This window comes from Chroicocephalus ridibundus, chromosome 28 (assembly GCF_963924245.1).
Source record: "Chroicocephalus ridibundus chromosome 28, bChrRid1.1, whole genome shotgun sequence".
Taxonomy (NCBI): domain Eukaryota; kingdom Metazoa; phylum Chordata; class Aves; order Charadriiformes; family Laridae; genus Chroicocephalus; species Chroicocephalus ridibundus.
Genome location: NC_086311.1, coordinates 531593 through 547071, shown reverse-complemented (window position 1 = coordinate 547071; position 15479 = coordinate 531593). Strand labels below are relative to the sequence as shown.

The window sequence follows — 15479 nt, the reverse complement described above, 5'->3', positions numbered from 1 at the left end:
AGCTCGTTCCTGCCTCTGCCCCCTCGCAGGAGCAGCTGCTGCTTCTCTTACTGACAGAGTCGACCTCCACGTCCACTGTGTCTCCTTGACCACAAGAGCAGGTATTTCAGTTCAGAGTCGAGCTCCTGGTTCAGTTGCAGTGACCGTCTGCGTGACCTCAAACCAGCAAACCTTTGTCTCAGTGCCCGTCTGCAGGGCCTCGGGGCAGGAGGGCTTCTTCTCAGCGCCTCTTTATGTAGCCTCGTATCGGGAGAGCTTCTCCTCAGCTCCCGTCTACATGGCCTCAGAGCTCCCCACCGCCACCACAGGGACAAGGATGCCCGGCCACGTCTCGAAGAAAAGGTGCCCAGTCCCCCCTCAACCCCCTCTTTTCCCTTGTTGTCGTTGAGCAGGACATGAAAGAGTTGTCAAGCGTTGGAACAGGCTGCCCAGGGAAGTGGTGGAATCGCCATCCCTGGAGGTATTTAAAAGCCGGGCAGACGCGGTGCTGAGGGACATGGTTTAGTGGTGGTTTTGGCAGCGTTAGGTGGATGGTTGGACTCGCTGATCTCCAATTTTCCTTCCAAACCAGGCGATTCTATGATCCCGTGCTACTCCCGCTAGTTTAGGTCGCCTGTCTGCTTGCGTCCCCGCTCAACCGCTGGCACAACCCCCATCTGCTCACCAGGGGGCGAGTGAGAAACGGAGAAGACCTTGAGCGCCGCCAACGCTCTTCAGCCCCAGCGCTGCGTCACCAACGGCGTCGCGGTCGGGAATCCTGAACACCGCATCGTGCTGGGCTGCGAGCGAGAAAATCAACCCAAGCCCAGGCAAAACCAGCCCAGCCTTCGAGCCGAGACTGGGAGAGCGGCACCGGGAGAGGAGCCGCAGCCCGAGGGAGGGGGAGGACCAGCGTGGTGTGCCCCAGGGAACGAACGTACGCAGAGGAAATCAGTTACAACCTCGAAATAAAAACATCGCTGATAATTGCATCATACAGAATTTGAAAGAATCGGCAAATAGGAAGCGGGAAGAAGACCCGGCACCACAGCGGGGCTGGGCGGGGGCGGCGGGACAAGCTCTCTCTGCAGGCAGCCCCCGGCCTCCCCCAGCTCCTCTCTGCCTCCAGCCGCGGCCAGGGCAGGGGCCGCATCCAGCCACGCGCCGGCCCCTCGTCCAGCGCTCAGGCGGTGACCCCTGCAGGGACGGGAGGAACAGACAGTGTCACCCAGGGCCACCTCCCTCTCCCCAACCCTCCGCTCTGGGCGTCTCGGTGCCCCCCTCCCGCAGCCGGGGGTTGCTGTGGGGGGAGCACGGACAGCTGGGGCCGCCCCGTCCGTCCCCACGCCGTACCTGTGCCCGTGCTGCCAGACCCACTGTCGGTGCCTGCGAGAGAGAAACAGCCGTGAGCTGCCAGCCCCGGGCTCGCTACGGGCACGGGGCATGTGCCAGGAGCCGGCCGGGAGCCACGGCCGCGCTGCAGCCACCGGGAGAGGAGGATGGTGCCGCGAGCACTGGGGGGGACACACGACCTCTTCCGTACGTCCCCGCTACGGGGCTGCAACGAGGGGCGGCACAGGGAGGATGGGGGTCGGGAAATGCCGGCAGCGGCCAGAAACCGGAGCCACGAGACCCCCCCGGCACTGGGCAGCGGCTGGAGCCGGCCCGGCCCCCGCTACTCACTTGACGCCATGCCGTAGCCCGCCTTCTTCTTCCCTGCAGAGAGAGAGAGGCATCAGCACCCACCGCGCTTCCCCAGCAGCCTCGGGGGCTCCCCAGAGCACAGGGGCTCGTGCCCACAGACCCCCCTGGCCCTGCCTTCCTCCCGCACCCCTCTGCCTCACCAGCCCCGATGCTTTACCCGACTTCCGCTTCCATACGAGAAATCCACAGATGGCAGCGACGGCCCCGACGGCAATGGCCACCCCCAGCACGATGGCCCACAGGTTGGACTCCGTCTCTGGGGGAGAGCAGCGCCGTGAGCAGGGGAAGGGCAACCACCCCGGCCCACCCCTCCACGTGCCCAAGGCCACCGGGCTCACCCCACGCGTAGAGGCCGGGCTCGGGCAGGCTGGCGTGCTCCACGCGGCACCGGTACTTGTCCTGCTCCCCCGGGCGGGCCTCGATGGAGGCCCAGGTGTAGTAGGTGCCGTCGCTGTTGGGCGCGACGCTGCCCCACTCCGTCTCCTGGTCCCTCACCTCGCCGTCCTTCAGCCAGCTGACGGTGATGGGCCACGGGTAGAAGCCGTGAGCGCGGCAGCGCAAGGTCAGGATCCCGTGGGCCTCCTTCCCCGACACTCGGACCGCGGGGGGCTCTGGGGAGGGGGTGGCGGTGAGGGACGGCACACGCACCCGCGCTGGCCGCTCCCCAGCCTCCCCGTCTCGCCCTCACCTTTCCTCTCCAGCACGGCCCGCCCGTAGCTCACGTATTTCCTCAGCCACTCGATGCAGGTGTTCTTCACATAGTGCTGCTTCTTCTCAGCGACAGTCCCGTCCTCCTCCCACCTCCTCTTGGTGATTTGTGCCCCTGCGTCTGCCGCGGTGAACGTCATCGTGTCCATGTCCAAGGCGATGAAGTCCCTCCCATCGTAGGCATTCTGATAATACCCCCTGGTGCTACCGTCCTCCAGGAGGTCACAGCCAAGCATGCGCTGCCGCGTGTGAGCCCCTGGAACGCAACCAGGAGCCGGGGCTGAGGGGCTGCTGCAGCCCGGGGCCCGCAGTGGGGCACAGACCCCCCGGCAGCACCCCCCACCCCAGCCCTGGGTGAGCCCATCGGGCACCGGCACCAGGGCTGCCCCCCGTCCTGCCCGGGGCCCACAGCACTCGGGGTGTCACCCAGAGCCGTGACGCAGACCCCCGGCACCCATGGCGTGGCTGGGCTGGCACCCAGCCCCACGGCACCCTGGGACAGCGAGGGGTGGGGATGGGTCTTGAAGGCCGTGGGGGGCACAAGGAGATGGGATGGGGCTGGGGGAGCCCCTCTGGGATGGAGGGGCTCGAACACAATGGGGAGGGCAAGTGGCTGGGAGCTCCTCCTCTTCTTCTGGGGGTCTCGTGCTGTGGGGACGGTGAGGGGCTGGGACGTGGTGGCCAGGAGCCTCCCAGTTCTGGGATGGGGGTTTGGGTGCTTAGGGGCAGGGGTGGGGATGCACTGGCTGGGGTGGACAGGAGCCGACCCCCCATCTCTGGGACAGGGGCTCCCAAGCACTGTGGGGCAGGGACAGGGCAGCCGCCACCCCCTCGGGCTGGGGGACAGAGTGGCTGGGAGGAGCCCTGTGACAATGACATCGGGCAGGGAAGGGCCGGCACCAGCCGGGGCAGCAGCGTGGGGCAGGGCAGGATCAGGGGGAAGACAGGAGGGGGGACTCTCCCAGCCCCACCGAGCCCCAGCCCAGCCCACACTCACCCCCGCTCTGGTTGTAGCGGACCCCCAGTATCTCCAGATTCACATGGTCAACCTGCTCATTCCTCTGCCCGATCTGGGTCTGTCTGTCCCAGTACGCCTGGTCCAGGTTGGCCGCCATCCAGTCCGCCCCGGGCACTGCTCTCCCCGTCTCGCTGTCGTAGCGCAAGATGACGTTCCCGTCCACATACCCCACAATCATGTACTGGGGCACCCCCGGGCTGGGCTCCGACATCGCAGTGTAGAAGTAGCGCAGGGAGTGGGGCCCTGTGGGGACACAGGGGGTGGTGAGAGGTGGGGGGCAACGGGGCTGGAGGGGAGACAGGGGTGAGGATGCCCAGGGTGTGTGGGTCCAGGGGTGGGCAGTGAGCCTGGGGGGGGGGCGTCCCAGGGGAGCAGATCGCGGTGTGGGGGGCAGTGTCAGGGGGGATGGGACTGGTGGGGGGTGTGGGGAAGCCCGTGTGTCCAGGAGGGGGTCCCGGTTCCCAGGAAGGGGAGCCCAGGGCATCCCAGCATCAAGGACAAGGGCGTCTGGAGTGTGGGAGACCAGGAAGGTGGATGTAGGGAATGCCCAGGAATGAAGGGTATCAAGGTGTGGGGGGGTCCCAGTGCCCAGGGAATGGGGAACTGCTGCCCACCCACGAGAGGGAGTCCAGGGGCGTCCCGGTAGCCAAGGGTGGAGGGTGATGAAGAACGGGGTGTGTGGGGGGTGTCCCAGTACCCAAAGAATGGGGTCCAGGTGGGGTCCCGGTGGCCAAGGTATGGAGAGAGGTCCAGGGGGAGTCCGGGCAGCCAAGGATGGAGGGGGGGTGAAAGTTGCGGGGGGGTGGGGTCCCGGTTGCCAAGAAAAGAGCGTACAGGAGGGTCCCCGTGCTCAGGGGTGGAGGGGGATGAAGGAAAGAGGGGTCTCGGTGCCCGGGGAATGGGGATCCAGAGGGATCTCGGTGCGCAGGGTTGGAGGGGGATCGACAGAGGGCGATCCCGGGCACCAGTGCCCGGGAAAGGGTGGTCCGGGGGGGTCCCTGAGCTCGGCCGGTTCTCGGTACCCAGGGAAGGGGTGTCCAGGGGAGTCCTGGTGCCCAAGGACAGAGGGCCGGTAAGGGGGGAGGTTCGCGGTGCCCAGAAAACGGGTGTCCAGTGGGGTCCCGGGGAAGGGGGCTCAAGGGGGTCCCGGGGCCAGGGAAAGGGGGGTCCAGGGGGATCCCGAGTCCGTACTCACCCCCCGCCGCCCCGCCGAAGAGCCCCAGCAGCAGTCGCAGGCCCAGCCCCAGCCCCCGGCCGGGCCCCATCGCGCTGCTCCGCTCCGGCCCCGCGTCCGCCATCGGCTCCGCGCCGGCCCCGCGCCCGCCATTGGCTCCGCCACCCAGCGCCCGCCAATGGCAGCCCGAACCGCCGCGGACACGTCACCGGTCGCCGGGCAGATCCCGGCTCCGCAGGTTGGAAGCGGAATCGAAAGCGAAAGCGCCGGAGGCAGCGCGCGGCGGGGACAGGGGAATCCCGGGACACCCCCGCAGGACCCTCCCCCCGCAGCGTTCCACCCGTGTCCCCCCAGGCCGGGGTCACCCCGCGTCCCTCCTTCCCGGTGTCCCCCGTACCGGCCATCCATCCTGCTCCCGCTGTCCCTCCTTCCCGGGGTCGCACATTCCGCTGCCCGGGTCCCCCGTGCCAGACACTCCCGCTCCTGGTGTCCCTCCTCGGATCCTGGAAGGATCTTCACTTCCATGAAGCGCCCGACTTTCAAGCCAAGGCCAGGGACACACGGAGCCTCCGGACCGGCCACTTCTCCCTCTCGGTTCCCCTTGGGTCCCCTCGGCTCCCAACACGCCAACTGGGATCCCCCCGTCGCTCCAGAAATCCAGATGTGTCCTGTCCCCTTGTACCCCGATGCCATCAGGGGTCAGTGTGCACCAGTGTCCACCAGGGCCTTCTATTTCCAGGGGACTGATGTCCCAGGCCATCGAATCCCTTTGTCCCTTTCCTCTGCCCGGCCGGGGACAGGACCCCTAGTCCCGATGGGAGCATTCGTTCCCCGACTCCTGTCATTGCAAACCAGAAGCCTTTTCACCCTCAGAGCAGCCCGCGTCTCCCTTGCCCGGCCTACGTTGCAAGGACGAGTCCCAGGTACCATCCCACTGCCATCCGGCACGGTCTTTCCATGGTGCTGGGCGTGAGGTTCGACCCCACATGGACATACCCCCAGTGGCCCAGGATGAGGAGGAGGAGACGACCCCACGTGGACATACCTCCAGTGGCTCAGGATGAGGAGGAGGAGACGACCCCACGTGGATGTACCTCCAGTGGCCCAGGATGAGGAGGAGGAGACGACCCCACATGGACGTACCTCCAGTGGCCCAGGATGAGGAGGAGGAGACGACCCCACGTGGACGTACCTCCAGTGGCTCAGGATGAGGAGGAGGAGACGACCCCACGTGGATGTACCTCCAGTGGCCCAGGATGAGGAGGAGGAGACGACCCCACGTGGACGTACCTCCAGTGGCCCAGGATGAGGAGGAGGAGACGACCCCACGTGGACGTACCTCCAGTGGCCCAGGATGAGGAGGAGGAGACGACCCCACATGGACGTACCTCCAGTGGCCCAGGATGAGGAGGAGGAGACGACCCCACATGGACGTACCTCCAGTGGCTCAGGATGAGGAGGACATGTGTCCTCAGCCCAGCTCCAGCGCCTGGGGAATGGCAACCGGAGCAGCAATCTTCCTGGATGGTCCCTTTTGAGCCGCTGCTTTTCCCTACAATTCTTCTACGTGGGCCTCCAGGGCCGAGGTAGGGGCACCGTCCCACTTCCCCATGTCCCCGCCATGGTCACGCAGACAGACCCCGACCAGGTGGCAGGCGGGGTGCGCCCACGGTCCCCGTTGCGTTGAGCGGGGCCCTGGTAGCTGAGCTGCCGGCCTGCAGGCGCAAAGAGGGGGATTCTCCTCCTTCTCCTCGGACTTGGGGAACAGTCTGTCCACAGCTCAGACAAAGACCCATCATTGGCTGCAGTTTGGAACGTGCATCCTCCAAAAACCCCACACCGCCCAGGAAAGCTCGCGATTCCTTTTTGCTCGTGGGTGGAGACAGCTGCTGTTTCCTTGGTCACATCCCTTGGGATCTGACGGTGTCCATCTTGCCCTTTGACTCCTAAAGACTGGATCTCCTCTGCAGGGCCCTTGATCTTACTTTGGTTTATGGCAAAACCGGCTCTCAGAAGGATTCAGACTATTTTATTCCCTTTCTCAAAAACTTCCTCTGCATCGCCCCGTACGGTGATGTCGTCAATGCACTGCAGGTGTTCCGGAGCCTCACCCTGTTCCAGGGCAGCCTGGAGCAGCCCATGGCAATGGTGGGGCTGTTTCCACCCCCGGGGCAGCCGATTCCAGGTGTACTGGACACCTCTCCAGGTGAAAGCAAGTGCTCATGGTCAAGGCTGGAGCAGCTGGGGCCAATACAGGTGGGGGCAGAGGCATGGCCTGTGCCCATGGGGGGGTGGCTTGGGGAGGGGTTTGTGCCTGTGCCAGCTGTGAGTTGGCCCGTGGGACATGAGCAGCAGCAGCACACGTCACACAATACCCACTCCTGCGCCAACATTTAACACAAAACCACCCCTGCCACATATTCAGGGGAACCGGCGACAAAATCACCATCTTCTGAAAGTAAGATTCCTTTTCTAAAGAGCCCAAAAGGTTTCCATGCCCTGGCTCTTTGGCATAAGCCTTAATGGGCAAAATAAACATCTCGCAGGTGAACTCGAAAGTGTAATTAGTAGTAGAATCCATCACATCCCACCTCTCATTAGGCCCAGCTTGGGCCAGGTTGGCCAATGACAAGACAGCAGATGCTCTCCCCCACCTCTCACTCCAAGGAGAGAAAGAGCAGAGATAAAGAGAGTTATGAGCTTAGAAACAACAAGTTCGGGCTTGTAATCCTACTTTTCACTCTGGTTCTTCCACACAGGACCCTGAACTCCACCATCTCATGGTCACTGCAGCCAGGGCTACCCACAACTGACATCTCCAACCAGTCCTTCTTTCCTTGTCAGCATGAGGTCCAGGAGAGCACCCCTGTCACATCAGCGCTTGGGGCTTGCTGCAGATGTACGGCCGTGACTGGGAGCAGCCTGCACTCGCGACAGCCCCGTCGTACAAATACGCACACTCTCCTTGGCCCTGCACCTCAAACCTGCAACAAGCAGCACAGGCACCGCTGGCACCACGGGGGTCGCAGTTGTCCCCTCAAGCACCAGGAGGGGACAAGGGCCACCTGCGAGGGACAGCCCCAGCAGACACGTCCCACCAGGGCCCTGCCCGTCCCATTGCAGGACGGCCTCCCCATGGCCCCGGCTCCCAATAGGACTCACGTCTGGTTGAAGCTGCTGCCATCCACCCACTGCAGGCGCTCGCCCCGTCTCCGCAGCCCAAGCCAGTAATCCATGTTGCCCTTCAACAGCCAGAGGAACTCCTGGGCACGACACAGAGAGAAGCCAACAGTCAGGAGATGCTGCCAGCCCCACGCCAGTCCCTCTCCCAGACCCACACTGGTCCCTGCCAGCCTCGCGTGGCTACCACTGGCCCTGGGATGGCAGCAGCTCCCACCCCACGCCTGCTCCAACAAGCTCCAGAGCTGCTGCAGGAGCTCACCAGCCCGGCCAGCGCTCTCGCTCCTGCTCTGACACAGCTCGGCTCCAACCCCGGGCTCTGCACCCAACCCAGGAACACCCCCAAACCCCCACGCAGCCACAACAGCCCCTCACTCACCATCTCCCCCTCCCTCCGGGGCATGGCCAGCGAGGCCCCATGCGAGGAGCACTGCTCCTGGCTCCACTCCCAGCTGCCCTCGTCCCTCAACAGGTAGTAGCAGACATTGCGGTACCCAACCCAGTCATCAGGACAGGCCAGCACCAGAGCCGCAGGCACAGCTGGATCCCCTCCATGTCTTCCTGCTGGAGAGGGAAGGGCAGAAGGGCAGAGGATTGGGCTCCGCAGGGACCAGGGGACACAGCTCCGCGGGGCAGGGAAGGAGGCAGCCGCTCCTCCCTTACCTGAGAGTGCAGCAACAGCCACGATCAGAGCCAGCACCAGAACCACCAGCACAACCACCACGCCAGCCCACACTGGAGGGAGCGTGGGGCACCTGCCTGGAGGGAGAAAGAGCCACTCGGGGTGAGGACGGTGCTGTCCCCCTCTCAGGCCCACCACCCCCAGCACAACCTGCCCAGGGAACACAGGAGGGACCCCCCAGACCCCTCTACCCCACACACACTCAGCTGCAGCTTCTCAACCCCCTCCCCGGGCACAGCAACTGCCATCGGGCCATTCCCAGCTGGCAGCAAGGGACAGTCACACAGGGCAGGGACAAAGCTGTCAACCTGCAGATGCCCTTTCCAGACAGCTGGAAGAAGCATCACACTTGCCAGCCCATTATTTGTGGGGTGACACTGCCACAGGGACATTGACAACAGGTGAGTGACAGGTGGCCCCTCACTCACCCAGAACTCCTCTGTACATCATATTGTGGGTATCGCCAGGCACCTCTGGGTGGGGGGACACTCCTGCGTCCTGGGGACTCAGGGGCTTCTCCTTGTTCCCATCGTTACAGCAGCATCCATTCTTCTCCCCCGGGCCCCAGGGAAACTGGGATGTGAAAGCTCCTTGCTTAGAACAAGCAGTATCTTGCACCCAAGGTATCAGAACTGCTGGCAAAACCTGTTTCAAGCCAGGCCTGGATTCAGTTCTTCCACCACAGCTGTTATCGCCATATTGGGAGATTCCAGAGAACATGATGACAGGGTGGCACGTCAGGGTGTTTAATTGTTTGATGTAAGAGATCAGCAGAGTCCTGTCCCTGCTCCCCACGGGACACTGCAGCCTGTCCCCAGCACAGCGCCGGCGTCTGGGGAGACACATGCAGCCTCAGTGAGCCCAGGGACCAGCCCCTGGCTCCCAGCACCCTCCCCACCACCCTGTGCGCACCCTTCCCAGACAGGGCACAAAGCACTCGCCAGCTGGGTACATCCCCAGTGGGGGCACAGGTATGGGATTTTCAGAGGGGCATCGGGGGGAATCGGGTCCCCCCAACACCTCTGCTGAGCCCTCCTCCGCTCACCACAGCAGCTGGACACCACCACCCGCAGCCCCAGCACCCCAGGCTGGGGCAGGGACGAGACCTTTAGCCTTTGGGGATGGAAACTCCGTGATCCTGGGGACTGTGGGATGAAAGGGGCCTCAGCAAAGCCCCTTGTGGGTGCTTCAGAGAAAAATTCAAGTCAGGGCAAGGGACGGAGCGAGGCAGATTGGGGAGGAAAACACACATCCTTGTAGCTTATATTTCCTCCACACACACACATTTATCTGACAGAGCCTTGCGCGTGTGGCCAAGGCGGGGTCAAGACAGCATCAAAAATCCACTGCAGCCCCCACCCGCATTCAAACACCACGGGCTGGAACAGAGAGTTTGCAAAGCAGGCTCAGCTGGCCCAAGGCCACGGGTCTGCGGGCTTCGGCAAAGCAGCTCCGGCCCCGCCACTGTGTGCAGCCCAGCGCCTTTAAGAGCTTGTGAAACCCATTATTTCCGTTGGGTTACAACAACAAGCCGGTTCCCTGCCAGGAAAGGCGAAGCAGCTCCTCCCCAAAACCACACGGGGAAAGGAAAGTCCAACGCCCGCAGAGACGGGGACTGCGCAGGGCGCGCCTGGACCCCAAAGCCCCGGCGGCACCAGGCCCTCCCAGGAACCCAGCGCGGCCCCGGGGAGCCCCGCCGACGGAGCCAGCGGGGGAGCCCCAGCTCAGCCGGCGGAGCGTCGGGCAGCAGCGGGGCCCTGCGGGGGGAGCGGCTCCTCGGCCGGGCTCCCTCCCCCGCAGCCCCGCACCGAGCGGACGGCACCCAGGGGCTCCGACACCCACCACCGCCGCTCGGCCCCCACTGACTGAGGGACGACGGGTTGGCCGGAGCGCTGGGCGGGGCTGTGCCAGGAGTATAATTACCGTGTCCCGCAGCGGGTTATTTGCGGAGCACCTGTTTCTACCTTTTATGGTAGGGAGTGTGTTCCCAGTCCGTCCGTCCTGCACCCGAGCTGCTCTGCCCTTCCGTGGGCGGGGAGGGGCGGGGCGGGTGCCGCCAGCTCCGGCTGCCCTTCTCCCAGCAGCCCCTGCGACCCCACCGCCGCTCAGACTCTCCGGCGCGAACTGACTGAGGGACGGCATTTATACCCCTGGCACGGCCCGCCCACCGCTCCGACCAATCAGCACGCAAGGACGAGGAGTGGCGGCAGGGACAGCCAATCGAAGCGCCGCCTTGAGCTCCCCTCAGGAGCTGCCCCTCGCCTCACGGTCCGCCCCGGCCCAGGCGGCGCTGGGCGGTTTCCGAGCCGCCCACGGGAACGGGGACGTTCTCAGCACGGAGACATTAACCCCGACCTCTCGCGTGTTTCCGCCATCCCTCCTCGGCGCGGGTCCGAGGTACGTGCCGATCACACAAGGCGACTCCCAGCTGGACCCAGAGCCTGTCCCTTCTTCCAAAGGTGGTAAACCCTCATTTTATTCCTAAATTCCACGAGAAGTTCCTCATTCATCCAGACTGGCCATTTTCCCCGCCCTTTAGACTTGCGACACTCGGGGACAGCCTGCTCCTGGGCCTTTAAGGTTTCCTTCTGGAAGAGCATCCAGCCTTCCTGGACCCAAAAAACAACCTGATTTGCTTTCGTTGCCTTGATAATAGTTTCGCAACTGAATTTTTAACCATGACGCTGGTAAAATATAGTTTTCATAGAACATAAAATAAATATATAAGAAATGTACATATGCACAATTTATATGAGAAATACATATATAAAAATATATATATAATATATACGAAATACAGTTTTCGTAGAATTCACCATATTTTAATAAGTAACACCACGAAACGGCAGAAAAAAAAAAAAAAAGCCTCAGCGTGACTCAGGCTCTAACTCTCCTGGGAGCCCCTCGAGGGCCACTTCACCCCCCGGCCCTGCGACCCCTCTGCCCTGCACGGGGCCAGGGACCTGCCCTGAGCTTTCTGCGCCCACCTCGTCTGATGCTCCAGCGCCGTCAGCACACTTCAAAAGCGGGTCTACGTGATCTGGGAGAAAAGCACGAAAAGTTCCCTCAAACGATGGCATTCTCACCCAAAACGGCGCGGCTGTTGCCGGGCGGAACGTGAGGCGAGTGGCAGCGCCTGAGGTGAGCTCAAGGCGGCGCTCCTATTGGCTGCCTGTGCCGCCACTCCTCGCCCTTGCGCGCTGATTGGCCGGGGCGGTGGGCGGGCTGTGCGGAGGGTATAAAAGGCGGGAGCGCGGCGGGGCTGCCACTTAGTGTCTGTGCGCGTTAGTCATCGCCGGTCCCCGTTAGTCATCGCTCCCCTCCGTGCGGGACCGGGCTGGCCGCGGATCCTTCCGGCCGCCCCGCCCCGCCCGTCACGAGCGAACTGATTCGTTCACTTCTCAGTCTGCCATGGGGGAGAGGAACGGATTCTGCTGCAAGGATGAGGACGTGGAGAAGTTCTTGAGTCCCTCTGAGGGAGGAGCATCCCAGCACCCCGCCGCGCCTGGCGATACCCGTGAAAGGACGGATGGGAGAGTCCTGGGTGAGTGCGGGGCCCCCCCTGTGGCCTGTTGGGAGGGGACAGTGTCCCCGTGGCAGTGTCACCCCAGGAGGAGTGGGGCTGGCACGTGTGGGGCTTCTTCCAGCTGTCTGGGAAAGGGTCTTGTGTTCTGCTGGGTCCTCCCTGGGGGGCTGTATCAGCCCCCCCGTCTCTCTCTGCCTGGCAGCTCTCCTGCTGGGGGCTGTCCCCCAGTGTGTGTGGGGTGACAGCCTTGTCCCTGCCCTGTGTGACTGTCCCTTGCTGCCAGCTGGGAATGGCCCGATGGCAGTTGCTGTGCCCGGGGAGGGGGTTGAGAAGCTGCAGCTGAGTGTGTGTGGGGTAGAGGGGTCTGGGGGGTCCCTCCTGTGTTCCCTGGGCAGGTTGTGCTGGGGGTGGTGGGGCTGGGAGGGGGACAGCACCATCCTCACCCCGAGTGGCTCTTTCTCCCTCCAGGCAGGTGCCCCACGCTCCATCCAGTGTGGGCTGGTGTGGTGGTTGTACTGGTGGCTCTGGTGCTGGCTCTGATCGTGGCTGTTGCTGCACTCTCAGGTAAGGGAGGAGCGGCTGCCTCCTTCCCTGCCCCGCGGAGCTGTGTCCCCTGGTCCCTGCGGAGCCCAATCCTCTGCCCTTCTGCCCTTCCCTCTCCAGCAGGAAGACATGGAGGGGATCCAGCTGTGCCTGCGGCTCTGGTGCTGGCCTGTCCTGAGGACTGGGTTGGGTACCGCAATGTCTGCTACTACCTGTCGAGGGCTGAGGGCAGCTGGAATTGGAGCCAGGAGCAGTGCTCCTCACATGGGGCCTCGCTGGCCATGCCCCGGAGGGAGTGGGAGATGGTGAGTGAGGGGCTGTTGTGGCTGCGTGGGGGTTTGGGGGTGTTCCTGGGTTGGGTGCAGAGCCCGGGGTTGGAGCCGAGCTGTGTCAGAGCAGGAGCGAGAGCGCTGGCCGGGCTGGTGAGCTCCTGCAGCAGCTCTGGAGCTTGTTGGAGCAGGCGTGGGGTGGGAGCTGCTGCCATCCCAGGGCTGTTGGTAGCCACGCGAGGCTGGCAGGGACCAGTGTGGGTCTGGGAGAGGGACTGGCGTGGGGCTGGCAGCATCTCCTGACTTGGCTTCTCTCTGTGTCGTGCCCAGGAGTTCCTCTTGCGCCTCAAGGGCAACATGGATTACTGGCTTGGGCTGCGGAGACGGGGCGAGCGCCTGCAGTGGGTGGATGGCAGCAGCTTCAACCAGAGGTGAGTCCCGTTGGGAGCCGGGGCCGTGAGGAGACCGTCCTGCGGTGGGATGGGCAGGGTCCTGGTGGGACGTGTCTGCTGGGGCTGTCCCTCGCAGGTGGCCCTTGTCCCCTCCTGGTGCTTGAGGGGACAACTGCGACCCCCGTGGTGCCAGCGGTGCCTGTGCTGCTCGTTGCAGGATCCCAGTGAAGGGCCATGAACCTTGTCTGTTCTTGAATGACCATGATCTCATGAGTGCCAGCTGCTCCCAGGTCCGGCCCTATCTCTGCAGCAAGCCCCAAGATCTGATGGGAACCACATGACAGAGGTGCTGGAGAAAGGCCCTTCCCTGTGCTGGGGACTATGTTGGGTTTAGGTGGCAAGGGTTGGGAGTGGGGGTGGCTTCATCGAATCACGGAATGGTTTGGGTGGGAAGGGGCCTTCAAGTTCATCTGGTTCCACCCCCCTGCCCTGGGCAGGGACACCTCCCACCAGCCCAGGTTGCTCCAAGCCCCGTCCAGCCTGGCCTTGAGCCCCTCCAGGGATGGGGCAGCCACAGCTTCTGTGGGCAACGTGATCCACTGTCTCACCAGCCTCAGAACGAAGTTCTTCCTTATTTTTTTACCTAAATCTCCCCTCTTTCTGTTGAAAGCCATTACCCCTTGTCCTATTGCTACATGCCCTCGTTAAAAGGCCCTTCCCAGCTCTCCTGGAGCCCCTTTAGATCCTGGGAGGGGCTCTAAGGTCTCCCTGGAGCCTGCCCTTCTCCAGGCTGAACAATCTGGGCTGGTTTTGGCTGGGGTAGGGTTAATTTTCTTCACGGTGGCTGGTAGGGGGCTGGTTTGGGTTTGTGCTGGACCCGGTGTTGGTAACACAGGGCTGTTTTCATTCCTGCTGAGCAGGGCTGGCAGCGAGTGAAGGCCTTTTCTGCTCCTCACACCGCCCTGCCAGCGAGCAGGCTGGGGGGACACAGGCGGGACAGCTGACCCCAACTGACCAAAGGGACGTTCTGTACCATGTGACGTCGTGCTCAGCATTTAGAACTGGGAGAAGAACCAATGGAGAGGATGTTCAAGAGCTTCCAAGGGGATCCAGTGGGCTCTAAGGGGATCCTGGGGGTTTCAAAAGTTTCCAAGGGTGTCCAAGGAATTCCAAGTGGTACCAAGGTTAGCTGAGGGTTCCAAAGGGTTTCCAAGGTGATCGAAGGTCATCCAAAGTGTTCCAAGGGGATCCAAGGGGTATTGGGGGATCCAAGGGGATCAAAGGGGATGCAAGTAGTTCCAAGAGTGTTTAAGGGGGTGGAAGGGGAGTGAGGGGGATACAACGGGATGCGCGGTCTCTCAGGGGTTCCCAGTGGCTTCAGGGGGATCCAAGGAGTCCCAAGGGATTTCAAGGGGGTCCAAGGGGTTCCAAGGTATTTGAAGTGGATCCAAGGGGGTGCAGCTGGTTCTAAGGGGATCCAAGGGGTTCCAAAGGGTTCTGAAGGCGTCCAAGGAGTTATAAGGAAGTCCAAGGGCATCAAAGGGATTCCAAGAGGGTCCAAGGGTTTCCAAGGGGATCCTGGCCCCCCGGCGTGGTTTAACCCCAGCCAGCAACTAGGAGCAGGCAGCAGCTCCCTCACTGCCCCCCTCTCCTCCAGTGGGGGGGGAGAAGAGGGAGAAAAGGAGCAGAAAAACCTTGTGGGGTGGGATAAAGACAGCTTAATAGAAGAGTAAAAGTAGAGGAAAAGCTTCATTATTTGTTGTAACATAATATACAAAATAAAGCGATACAACACAAGTTGCCCTCCCCACCTGAGCACTGGTTGCCCGGCCCGGCCCCAGCAGCGATGGCGGGTCCCAGCCCCCCGCCCCGGCAGCCCCCGTTTCTATCCCGAGCAGGAATATCCCTTTGGGCGCCTTCTCCTGGCCGTGCTCCCGCTCGGCTGCGACGGGAAGCCAAAAAAGCCCTCGACTGATGGAAATATTTCTCAGCTACATCTAGAACGTCGATCTCACACTAAATCCAAAAGGCAGCTGATACTCGAAAGAAAATTCCCTCCATCAAAGCTGAAAGGAGGACACCCCCCTGCTCGCAGCCTCCCAGCACCGGGGGGGGACCCCACAGCAGCCCCCGTCCCCCGCCCCTCACTCCCCCTCTGCTCCCCGGGCTGGGGCACAGGGATGGACGTCTCCCGCGGGATCCAGGAGAGGAGCGCGGGGAGTCTCCGGAGAAGGGCAGGGGCTGCCAGCGGCTGGGGAGGGGAGGGAAGGGGGGATGAGGGTCTGGGGGGCGCTGCCCCTCAGG

General features: G+C 63.1%; 3 protein-coding genes across 10 annotated transcripts; 1 reads left to right on the top strand and 2 right to left on the bottom strand.

Annotated features, from left to right (window-relative positions):
• Positions 1–942: 942 nt before the first annotated feature.
• LOC134507833 (class I histocompatibility antigen, F10 alpha chain-like) lies at positions 943–5002 on the bottom strand. 3 transcript variants are annotated; one of them, XM_063318758.1, is made up of 9 exons: positions 4605–4923; positions 3389–3652; positions 2372–2647; positions 2022–2294; positions 1841–1939; positions 1663–1695; positions 1333–1365; positions 1116–1176; positions 943–1082 (listed from the first exon to the last, which is right to left on the bottom strand). In XM_063318758.1, the coding sequence occupies exons 1-8, from the start codon at positions 4705–4707 to the stop codon at positions 1163–1165; spliced, it is 1095 nt and encodes a 364-aa protein (XP_063174828.1). In that variant the 5' UTR covers positions 4708–4923; the 3' UTR covers positions 943–1082; positions 1116–1162. The 3 variants fall into 3 exon arrangements, with proteins under 3 accessions (XP_063174828.1, XP_063174829.1, XP_063174827.1); XM_063318759.1 differs by lacking the exon at positions 4605–4923 and adding an exon at positions 4981–5002 and having other exon boundaries at positions 943–1176; XM_063318757.1 differs by having other exon boundaries at positions 943–1176; positions 4605–4919.
• Positions 5003–7130: 2128 nt separating this feature from the next.
• Positions 7131–11589, bottom strand: LOC134507850 (C-type lectin domain family 2 member D-like). 4 transcript variants are annotated; one of them, XM_063318804.1, is made up of 6 exons: positions 10410–10545; positions 8874–9277; positions 8427–8522; positions 8143–8327; positions 7746–7846; positions 7131–7567 (listed from the first exon to the last, which is right to left on the bottom strand). In XM_063318804.1, exons 2-6 carry the CDS (start codon positions 9163–9165, stop codon positions 7453–7455), a joined length of 789 nt encoding a protein of 262 aa, XP_063174874.1. In that variant the 5' UTR covers positions 9166–9277; positions 10410–10545; the 3' UTR covers positions 7131–7452. The 4 variants fall into 4 exon arrangements, with proteins under 4 accessions (XP_063174874.1, XP_063174873.1, XP_063174872.1 ...); XM_063318803.1 differs by lacking the exons at positions 8427–8522; positions 10410–10545 and adding an exon at positions 11433–11589 and having other exon boundaries at positions 8143–8426; XM_063318802.1 differs by lacking the exon at positions 8427–8522 and having other exon boundaries at positions 8143–8426; positions 10369–10545.
• Positions 10759–14914, top strand: LOC134507865 (C-type lectin domain family 2 member B-like). Of its 3 annotated transcripts, XM_063318828.1 has the most exons (7): positions 10759–10904; positions 11851–11989; positions 12440–12535; positions 12635–12819; positions 13114–13214; positions 13393–13521; positions 14096–14914. In XM_063318828.1, the coding sequence occupies exons 2-6, from the start codon at positions 11857–11859 to the stop codon at positions 13514–13516; spliced, it is 639 nt and encodes a 212-aa protein (XP_063174898.1). In that variant the 5' UTR covers positions 10759–10904; positions 11851–11856; the 3' UTR covers positions 13517–13521; positions 14096–14914. The 3 variants fall into 3 exon arrangements, with proteins under 3 accessions (XP_063174898.1, XP_063174899.1, XP_063174896.1); XM_063318829.1 differs by lacking the exon at positions 10759–10904 and having other exon boundaries at positions 11710–11989; positions 12638–12819; XM_063318826.1 differs by lacking the exon at positions 10759–10904 and having other exon boundaries at positions 11711–11989.
• Positions 14915–15479: the final 565 nt, after the last annotated feature.